This window comes from Uranotaenia lowii, chromosome 3 (assembly GCF_029784155.1).
Source record: "Uranotaenia lowii strain MFRU-FL chromosome 3, ASM2978415v1, whole genome shotgun sequence".
Taxonomy (NCBI): Eukaryota; Metazoa; Arthropoda; class Insecta; order Diptera; family Culicidae; genus Uranotaenia; species Uranotaenia lowii.
Window position 1 is genome coordinate 205,759,776 of NC_073693.1, and position 11,347 is coordinate 205,771,122.

The 11,347-nt window shown below is 35.5% G+C and overlaps 1 protein-coding gene across 1 annotated transcript; it reads left to right on the forward strand.

Moving 5' to 3' along the window:
* Positions 1–8,194: 8,194 nt before the first annotated feature.
* Positions 8,195–10,313, forward strand: LOC129755860 (seipin). The gene is made up of 5 exons (XM_055752550.1): positions 8,195–8,294; positions 8,430–8,929; positions 9,292–9,437; positions 9,500–9,841; positions 9,903–10,313. The coding sequence occupies exons 2-5, from the start codon at positions 8,649–8,651 to the stop codon at positions 10,142–10,144; spliced, it is 1,011 nt and encodes a 336-aa protein (XP_055608525.1). The 5' UTR covers positions 8,195–8,294; positions 8,430–8,648; the 3' UTR covers positions 10,145–10,313.
* Positions 10,314–11,347: the final 1,034 nt, after the last annotated feature.

The following is an 11,347-nucleotide window of genomic DNA, read 5'->3' on the forward strand; positions in this document are numbered from 1 at the left end:
CGCTCTCACTCCTCGACGGCCCAAAGCTATGCTATGCTGATGACCTAAAACTATTTTACAACATCAACGGCCAGGACGATATTGATTTCCTACAAAATCAATTTAACCTTTTCGCACACTGGTGTGATATAAACTGCCGGCCTTTGAATCGCAGTAAATGTGCAGTCATCAGCTTTTCAAGAAAGCGGCAGTCTTTTTCTGCTGAGTACTTCCTCGAAGATGAGCCAATCGCACGCGTAGAACACTTCAATGATCTGGGTGTAATTCTAGACCGGAAGCTGGAATTCAAGACACACACAAACTACGTTGTCGACAAAGCCTCGAGAAGTCTTGGATTCTTATTTCGAGTGTATTGCCTGACAAGTTTGTATTGCAGTATTGTTCGCTCTATCCTTGAATATGCATCAGCTATTTGGTGTCCCTACTACAAGAATGGGGCCGAACGGATCGAGGCTATACAGCGGCGCTTCTTAGACACCTGCCTTGGCAAGACCCGTTTCACTTGCTAAGCTATGAACATTTATGCCGTCTCATAGACATAGACTGTCTTCAAGCCCGCAGAAAAGCAGCACGAGCTTCCTCTTGACATCGCGAATTGACTGTCCCACGCTCCTAGAAGCCATTCCTCTAAGTGTGCGACCTCGTGAACTTAAAAACCAAGATCTTCGATTGTATGTTCCCATTCGTTTGAACAATTATGGAGCAGGAACAGGTCCTCGTACCTCTGGAACCATCGATCGAATACCAAACCGTTTTCGGGATCGTAGCAAAACTACTTGATGTTTGACGCCAATGACTCGATGATGAATTCTGGACCGCTTGCTGGCCGGACCGAGCCTTCTTGATTGTTGAACCGTTCCATCATAGCCATCAAACGAGCGTTTTGTGCAGCCATCTGTCGGTTTTGAACAGCCATCTGACAATTTTGCTCCATGATAATTTCAAGCAATCTTGAGCTTTCGGTCGGTGGTGCCATTTTCCGTTGATTGAGAACGTGCGTTCTTCAATTCTCGTCGCAAAGATATTGTACTTTCATAGATGAAAAAGCTGTTTTATAAAAGTAGACTTTACTCGACAAAAGGCAAAACTGGAATGAACAAATTTTTCACTTGTTGATTTTCCTTAGTGATTAATGGTTGCTATGCTAGTAGAGAAAGCACTCGCCTACCAGTCGGGTGGTAATACTTCCTTACATTGTATTACCTACTACAAATGTCGAAAGGCATTTCATATTTAGTATGTCTAACTCTCTCTCTCTGAACATTCCATCGTCGTGGAGAATGAGGATACTTGATACCTGGGAATGTCTTACATAGATTAGATGAAATCGCTTCCAGTTGATCTATACGGGTTCATGTACCGTAAACTGGGGGAATTTTGATCACCGGGGTAACTTTGATCAACATAAATTTTTTGCAGATAATGAGCTTAGCTTGAGCTTAGATAAACTGTACATTTCAGTAGTTGCTACTCCGTGATTGACAAGAACCATCAAAATTGTACATAGATCCAAAAAACATTCGGCTTGGGATTAGCTTACCATTTTCTATGTACACGTTTCGAAGGTTCCTTATCTTATATGGTCAATAACGGCGCCGGCCACGTCCTTACGGTTCACCGAGGAAAGGGAAGGATTGTTAGTTCGACTTCCGTTGCTACTAGAGACCGAATACACCTCTAAATCTCCACGGTCGTCACAGGAAGGGTGGTTTGTTAGTGGGGAAGACAAATAAGATCTGGATTCCCTTTGGGAAGGGATGTGATCAAAGCAAAGTTAAATATTTAATGATCGTCGCAGTCACGCTCTATCGAGTACATCGCGTTTTTATTTAGAGCAAATACGTCCTAACGTACAATGCACTTGGCACCGGTGCAACCCACCGAATTTTATCACGAGTTCAAAACGTGAAGAGCAAGAACGATCTAACGAGTAAAAACGTTCTAACGCATAACGCAAACGGGGAGAAAAAAAGGATTTTTTTAAAAACTTTTTCCTGTGCAAAAAGTTTTTTTCAAACTTTTTATTGAAAAAAAAAAAATTTTAAAGATTACTCATAACAAAGTTTCTAGTACCCCCGGCGATGAGGATAAATCAAATAAATTGATTATTTCGCAGTATTTGGCATACATGATAAAAAATCATTAATAATTTACCTTTTAACCGTAAAATGATAAAATCATTGATAGGAATCAAATTTCAATTTTGGAGAATTCACAGAGGCGATTTATTAGTACGGTCAACATAACATTTTTGCAGGTAATCATCATTAAGTAAGTCTGAAGTTAAAATATCTGAAAACTGTTTTCTACGTGAGAAAGCTTATAAGTTTGGTTTGTAGTTGGAGATTTTTTTTTATATTACTTAAAATGTAGTTTTAAAGTTTCAAAATACCTGTTTTTTCGAAGACTCACAAACAAACACCTCTCCTGATAAAATGATAGCATTTAGAGCAAATGGGTTGTTCTATATGAAAGTTTAATTTTTTTCCTTTGTATTGGTATAGTTTTAGAGTCATGTTTATGGTCCTCCTAAGATTTTTTGATATTTTAAAAGCGGACATTTTCTATGAGAAAGCCTGTATAGAACAAATGGCTAAAAACTAGAGATGTACCGAATATTCGGTCGGCCGAATATTCGGCGCCGAAGACCGCCAAAAAACCGTTAAGCCGAATATTCGGCTCCCAGAATAGTTGAGCTAGGTATTCGGCCGAATAGGTCGAATAGGCCGAATATTTATAAACAATCTTCTCAAATTTTTCAACTGACGTTGAATAATTTATAAAACATCCAAAAGTAAATTTGAATAACCTTCAGAATTATTAAAAAATTATGGTTTCAGTAAAACATTTTAGATGTATCCTTGTATTTTTCAATGTAGATTGTTTTTTTTAATTATTTAATTTAGTTCATCTTTGGTTGGAATACCTTACAGACTACCGACGTACAGATATTCTTAATATATCCAGGCTTGCTCATAAACCAAATAAAGAAATCGAGAGAAGTTAAATCTAACCGGAATGGCCACATTTTTTTTAATTTTCGGATTTAAACCGGGTTTTTTCAGATTTTTTGCTTAATGAAATAAAAAAATCAAATGTCTCTTTGTAAACGAACTTTTTAGAATAAATTTAATCATTAGATACGATTTGAACCCTGCTGTATTGTAATTCGAAGAAAACTTTAAATTTCAAATGATTTTATTTCTTTTTCCTCTAGTTTGATTGAGAATAATGTCTAGTTTCTTTCAGATTTTTTTTAACAAGTTTTTCAAGAAATCGTTCAGACCCGAACGATTCAGAAATATTGTATTCTTAAGGTTAAAGATCAGCATTTTGCAACTATTTTAATGACATCTAGCAATAATTAGAGATTCATCCAATTCGATATAAAAAAGCAAATTTCAAATAGCTTACCACTTGTTTTGATTTGTTTTGTCCCAGATTTCACTGGAATCCAATCTCTTTTGTGATAAACGTCCTAGAAGCGAAATGTCATCTGATATCCCTCAGCTAATGGAGACATTTTGAAAATCAAAGAAACCTCTATTTAAAAAAAGATCTGATACATCTGGTTGGAAATAATCGACTTAAAACATGAGGGATATTAAGATGGCAGTAATAGAAGATTTCTGTTACAAATAGCAGTACCCAAGTAACCATAAGCATTAAGCCAAAACCCTGAATCAGCATTAAATCAACATTTCTTATGCAAGTTAGCATGAAATCAACATTTCTAATGCAAGTTGGCACTATATCAACATTCATAATGCTTTTTAGTTTTATATAGGCATTATTAATGCATAGAAGCAATAAAGAAAATTAGCACTAATGGAAGCACTATATGCACATATAGAGTATCTCTAAAGTTAACAAGCATTAAAAGTGGTGTGACCCGAACAGTACTTGAAGTACAAGATTTTTTCAACCACCTTATCAGCATCAAGAGTGGTCGAAATGGTAAAGGCGCAAGGAGACACAAAGGCTGCTGCGGAATCTTCTGTTCGAGACTCATCAAATGTAATCCATATGTCAATTATAATCACTTCTTATTTCATAGGAGAATTCATTAAGCAGGTTGATTGATGTTGTAGATAGTAATTATGTATTTAATTTTTCTTCATTTTAATTATTCAAAAAATAATCATTAAATAAACAAAAGGTGTTCTAAGTATGCATTGTTAATGCTTTTATACGGCTTGCGAAAAATGACGTGTTGATGGTGCTCTAATTCAGCATTTGTAATGCTTATGACAGGCGATGTTGTGATAGCATTTAATCAGCCCGCTATTTCGCCTTTTTAGCATTAAATCTGCATTATATACGCATATAGTGCAAAACAAGCATTAATACAGAGTTATATATGGGAATATAGTGTTGATTAAGGGCTATATTTTAGTGCTTATGGTTACTTGGGTATAAATAGATGAATTTCTATTGAAAACTCAACAACAACGGCCGAATATTCGTTTGGCCGAATAGTTGAAAAGGTCAATACTCGGTATTCGGCCGTTCGCCGAATACCACTATTCGGTACATCTCTACTAAAAACCCTATCAAGTGGTTAAATTTGAATGAAAAAGAACATAGGAACAGTGGGAGGACCTAGAAAATTTCATGAAGGTGAAATTTCCTTAGTCTTTGAGGCCAATAAATATTGAGAAATGTTTAAAATTTTTGTCCCTAAATGTATGCAGCAACATTGTCCATCTTTTGAGTATATTTGTTTTTGAATGAAAACGTTAAAAAATTCAATTGGATCCAAAAAAAATCTGTTTGTGATGTTTTAAGCCTTCTGTGCCAATTGGCATGTCAAACATGAAATCTGGTTTTGTAACAAACATTTACTGCCGCTATTCCCAAGACTCCCATGTGCTTTTTCGTCATTTTTCAGTTTATCTCAAAACTCGTTCAAATACAGTTAGTTCTTCAATTTAGACTAAAAACTTTCATAACTTTGTTCTCAACATATATGAAAAAAATACCAAGTCATGTCTGTCCCATATGAAATATACCCGCAAAGCTGTCCCATATGTCTATTTATACAGAATGCTTCAAAATTGCTCCTCTAATTTTAGTTAATTTTACAAATATTCATACAGTGTGGGCGACAAAATAAGCATTCATTAAAATTACGAAAGTTAGACTACATAAAACAATACAGTAAAGTCAAAAATAACCATTTCCATAATTTTTACAAGCTATGATTAGCCTAATGGGTAAATTCCACAAAACTGTTTTTTTTTATCTCGCATGAGGCTTATTGAATTGTTCGTTGTAAAACATGGAAAATAGTCAGCTACAAAGCCATTTTTTAAAGTTTTTGTCATGCTGTTACTTGCTGCTTGGACTTCCATAAAATCTATGAACCAAAATACGCGTACCTGGTAGCACACGCGTGAGTTATATTGTATTGTTTTTACTCATTGAATATTTGCAGCCAAGATGCTTTTCTGTTTCTGATTCAGCATTAATTTTATTTGTTGGTATTTATAGTCTTTCTAAAAAGAAACTCGACCGAAAAACTTTCCAAAAGATGAAGGTAGAGGAGATGGGGGCATAATGGCCACCTTAAGGAAAACGGTTATTTAACCATAGAAAATAGCTATAATATGGAGGTTACATTATTGTTTCGTGTTCAGACACTTGAAAAGCCTATTCCCTAACGGGCTGAAACGTGAAAAACTAGATGAAAACGTTAAAAAATGTATTTTAAAAATTTTGCCAAAAGTTGAAAACCAACCACTGTGGAGGCATAATGAGAACCCCCCCTGAGGCAGTATGAGCACCATTAATCATACATTAAGTGCTTTGTTCGGAGGATGATGCTACTAGCCGTATAATGTAACAATAAAAAAATCAATCATGAATTGTGAATGGAAAAAAATCACCTCGAACAGAAATCTAACTCTAGTCTTTTGATTAACTCTCCGACACCTTACCAATTGGCTAAATTGTCGGATGAAAACTAGTCAAGGTGTGGCGCTATACATCAATTTTAATTCGCTGCTAGATTCTACGGCAGAAAACGCTCATTATGCCTCGATAATATGGTGCTCTATATGCCCCTAGTCAACAAATTTAAGTAAAAACGTGTTTTAAAATTGATAAAAGTGAAAAATCAAAAAATTTGGTAAAAATTGAGAAACAATGTGTACATCATGTTGCAGTGTGTACATTATAGATCGAGCTTATTCTAAGATCATAAGAGCTTATTTCGTGGTGCTCAAAAATTATAATATTTTCGTAACTTGAGAACCAAGCTAGTTTTTTTTAAATATCTCTGTAAAGATGATAAGGAGATTCCTTTTTTTGTGAAAAATTAATACTATAGGAAGTACGAAACAAATCCTCATGAAAATTTATTTAAGAAAATACGCACTTTCCTAGAAAAGCGTAGTTCTCATTATGCCTCGGGTGCTCGTTATGCCCTCATCTCCCCTACAGGTTATTTTATTCATGGAACGTTGTTATTGATTTTATTTTAGACCTACTCAATTCTTACGATAAACTTACGTTATCTTTATCTAAATATGTTAAAAACATCATTTTAAAACATATTTTCTTCAGTAAACAACCAGTAAAGTGAATAATACAGCACAGATAGAAAGAATCGAATGATCAACTCTCAAAAGAAAAGCCAAATATGGGACAGCTTTGCGGGTACATTTAATACGCACGCGAAATATACTCGCAAGGCTGTCCCATCGTTATTTTCTCCTCTGCATCAACAAATTCCAAAGCAAAACAACATTGGACGAAATTCTACAACGATTATCTCAATATCTGTGAAGAAAGAAATAGAAAAGGTAAAGTTTCAACCGAGAAATCCACTAAAGTTTATAAAAATCTTTAAAGCCGTTTTTCTCGGTTCGTTGTTTTTGCATATGGGACAGACTTGCCGGCAGCGGCAGTTTAGTTCTAGCCATTAATGTCGTTTAAATATTCTGCTATTAATGATCATTAGACCGCTGCAAAAAATGACTTGTTGCTTCAATATGTTTTTTCGATGCCTTTTGGGTCACCAAGCATAAGTGTAAAATTTGAGATGATTCGGTTGATTCCTGAGTTAGCGCAATGCGCTTCAATTTTGTATGGAAAAAGAAATTTTTGCACATTTAATCATCTAGAAAAGTCAAATGATCTTGAAATGAAGTCAGTCTTTGATTTTTGGTTTTGACTATTCTTAAGCTTCATTTTTTGCTGACGTGACAAGCAGCTAAGAAAAAAAGCTATAACTATTTCAAAATTATAAATCTAAATGCATTGAAAGTATTTAAAATTGACAGACATTGTTTTCTAGAGCTGTTAATGATTGCATGAAATGTTTTTGCAAAGGTTATATACATCAATAAATTAGCTGGCAATGCAAAGCAGTTTTTTGAGTTTTTTTTTATTTCCATCCTACGGTTACACAGCTTTCAAATAAGCAGACAAAAACGCAAAAATTAAAAAAAAAATTATATTGAAATTTTTTTTTTGTAAAACATAGAATAACTTTTTGCATGCTTTGTTCACATGAATTGTATTGCAAGAATCAGGAAATATTTTTCATTAAAAGATGAATTTTTTTGAACTTTCAGTACATCTCTGGCGATTTTTGAATGAAAAATGTTGTTTCCCTTACAAAATTGAAACTCGTTGCGCTAATTCAGGACTTAATGGATCGCTTCCAAAATTTAGTTTTTGCTTTGGCAGCTCTGGTAGCAAAAACAACCAAAAAAAGTTATGGGAGGTGTAAAAATTTAAGAATTTTAAATTTCCATACAAAGCTTGCAGCGGTCTTATGATTATGCTTCATACTCCTTACCTCAGTAAGTATTTTTAAAATTTTAGGGATCAAGTATTCTCATTCTACTCCACAGTTTTGTGGTCAGTGGTTTTATGCTGCTCATGCTGCTAAGTTCAGGTATGGAATGCTATCCATTTTTGAAAAAAATTGGCTTCCCAAATTCAAAGATGCGCAGATTTCTGTAAAAGATATAAGATTCTATTTTCAGGCTAGTTCAGATTGTTCTTACTGAAAAGTGTGTTACCAATGCAATTTTAGGCGCCAAAACAAATCTAATAAAATCGAACCGCAAATTGTTCTCTCTTTTTTTTTTCAACACATCGCCTATTTTCAATTCGAGCTTCCATAATAAAATTAAACATCTCTAGTTCACATACATACGGGCTGTAATTACTAATCGGTTTAGCTTAACTTTAGTCGCTACTCTTACTTTGACTCGACAAGGTGATAACTTCACGTATAGGCTGAGTGCAACACGGCCCCCCGTCTAGTAGAATTTTACGAGGTAATTTGAGTGGTTTGTATATTTTAGAATTATTTTTTCCACCTTTTTATTTCGTTAAATGATGTAAGCTAATCTCAGTATTTGTTCTTATCAATCCGATTTGCATGCGTTCGATAAATCAACGTTATCGCCAAGACTGTTCGGGTTCGCACTTTGAACGTGTTTCCCGCGGAGGGTCATACAAAAAATAAGCGACTTATCGGATGATGTTGCATGCACTGGTGACGCACTTTTGCTAGAACTGAGCGAGCCGGCGAAACAAAACAAATCGAGTCATTGGCAGCCAGCCAGCCAGCAGCAGTTTAGTTGGTGTTTGTAGTTTGTTTGTAACAAGGAGGATCGCAACTTGGCAAGATGAAGCTCGGCCAACTGCTCCTGACGATCATGGATCCGTTCAAACTGATCCGGAACTACCTGTTGAAACCGCTGGCCATCACTGGAATCGAGTTTGCCGAGGAGTATAAGCGGAAAACAAACGCCAGCGTTCGCTCGACCAAGAACGTCTTGCTTCGGCTTATTGTGGCCGTGCTGCTCGGGTTTTCGGTTGTTTGGGCATCGATATTCATGTACGCTTACTTCTACTACTCATACATGCCAACCGTGTCGCACGTCAAGGACGTGTTTCTAAGCTATCGGTAAGTTGCTTTTTAAGACTGAAAAATATTCTTTATTTATGGTTAATGGCTTGGTTTACATTTTAAAGATATGTTGTTGAAATAATTGTTTTGCTATGTCTTGCCAATATAACTTTAGTTTTAAACATAAAAGTGGTAAAGCTATGAACCCATAGATTTCTGTTTGTATTTTCATTGAGCATGTTGCGCGACAGTCTTTGAATGTCTCACACTGAAAAAAATGTTCTATTTCTATTGTACGTGCTTCGATGGGTAGAATTTAAAACTACTAAACTTTTCCTTGCATTTGATAGAAAGTATTTTAGAAATTCGAAAATATGTTAAGCTGTTAAAATATTTTAAAATGTTAACACATTTTTCAGAGATTGTCATTTCGATAAAAACTGCTTCGCATACCCGACTGGCAATGTTATGCTAACCAATAAGCAACAATTCTTAATGATCGGCCAACCGTATCGTGTGACCTTGTACCTGGAAATGCCAGAATCCGAACAAAATGATAAGACAGGTATGTAAACACAAAAAAACATTAACATATTATATTCAACCCTAATGTCAATTCCCCCTCAGGAATGTTCACCGTATGCGCTACAATGCAGGATCACTCGAATGAACATTCGGTCAAATCTTGCCGTTTATCAATGCTGCACTACAGATCCAGTCTTCTGAAAATGGTATCGACCATAGTGCTGGCCCCGTTTCTGGTCCTAGGCTACCGGGAAGAAAAACAAACCGTTGCCGTCGAACTGTTCAGCCATTTTGAGGACAATCAAATCCATCCGGTGACGAACGTTGACGTGAGCATCCTCTCGAAGGAGGTTCAGTTCTATTCGGCCCAGCTCCACATTGCCGCGAATTTCTCGGGACTGCGCTACCTGATGTTCAACTGGCCCGTTGTTTCAGCTATAATAGGCTCGTTTTTAGAAACAAATTCCCATCAACTTAGAATGACAACGTTTCTTTATTTTTTTAGGAATAACGACAAACTTGTTTTTCATTCTGATCGTCTGCATGCTGAGCTGGTATCACTGGGACGATACGGAATGGTTGGTTGAGATTAAGGAAAAGTATCAGACGATCGTACAGAAAACGAAACTGGTAGGTGTTCAACAACCGGTCCTAGAACCGAAATCGATTGACGAAGATATCCAGAGCGTCGAAAAAGAAATCGAGGACATTTCCAGCTTTAAGGATGATCTTGATTTGGGAAGTTAGAAATGGATGCTATTTTCATATCACTCCAAAAGGCTGTTTAAATAAGTTTAATACATACCTAACTGTTTTTGCTAGTTGGTTTTTGGTTTACAATTCGAGATTAAAGAATAAATACATGTGGACAACAAATCCACTTTGTTGGTTATAAACATAGTTCAATTGCTTTTAGGCTAACGTTTTTTATTTCCCGAATATCAAAATTATTGATGCTAGTGGAGATTCTATGCTCAGATTTTCTAATTAGATTCTGAATTCTGTAAATTTCAGATCAAATTTTCAAATTGTATCACTCTCATCTAGTTCCAAATAACATTATAAATTCGAAAAAAATGTTTTTTTTTTGTAGGTTTTGGTGATAATGTTTCTCAACATTTGAAATATATTTTTAAGCTCCCTACAAATTTTCAAACTTGAATCGCTGTTGGCTCTAGAACAAAAATTTAACAGAATATTTTCAAATAAAATGCATTGACTGTTTTGACCAGTCCTCCATTAAATGTTCCATGCAAGGTCTTCGATACAATGTAGATATTCGGAATATTGCACCACATGTTGCATACAACTTGGAGGAAATAACAAATTATGTTATTGATATCTGCACGGACCGACTAAAGAGGCTACATAAACAAAGAGGCGCCGTGTGCCGATTGGAATTTTCGTTTATCTGTTAGTGTCATTCCAATCGAGCAAAAGTTGTGTCAAATCGTTGTTTTGAAATTATTGGAACAAATTGGAATGAGAGTATTGGTATTTGTATAACGCAAACGAAAAGTAATTAAATATATACTTACACTACACAATCGGCTACTGTCCGTTATATGGAAATCGGATGGAAGCCCACAGAATATGAGCCATTGCTATCGCTGTTTAAGGTCGACCGGAAACCGAAAAAAGCTATGTTTTTGAAACTTGGTGACGTTTTGTTGCCGCAGGTTTTTGCCAAACATTTCATGTTTGTATCTTTCCGTATTTTTTCGATGACTAAACAATGTTTATTAACACAACTGAAAGAAAAGTTTTTCAATCACAAACTAAAAGGAAGAACTTTGCCAAACGCAACCAAAACAAGTCATGTGAAATTTTGAACAATGACAGTGTTGCTTGCATCTGACTTATCTAACCGCCGGTTTGCTATATATGTATTTTTTCTAATGGATCAGATGGCGTATCTTTGTTTACTATAGTGTCTTTAGGACCGACAGG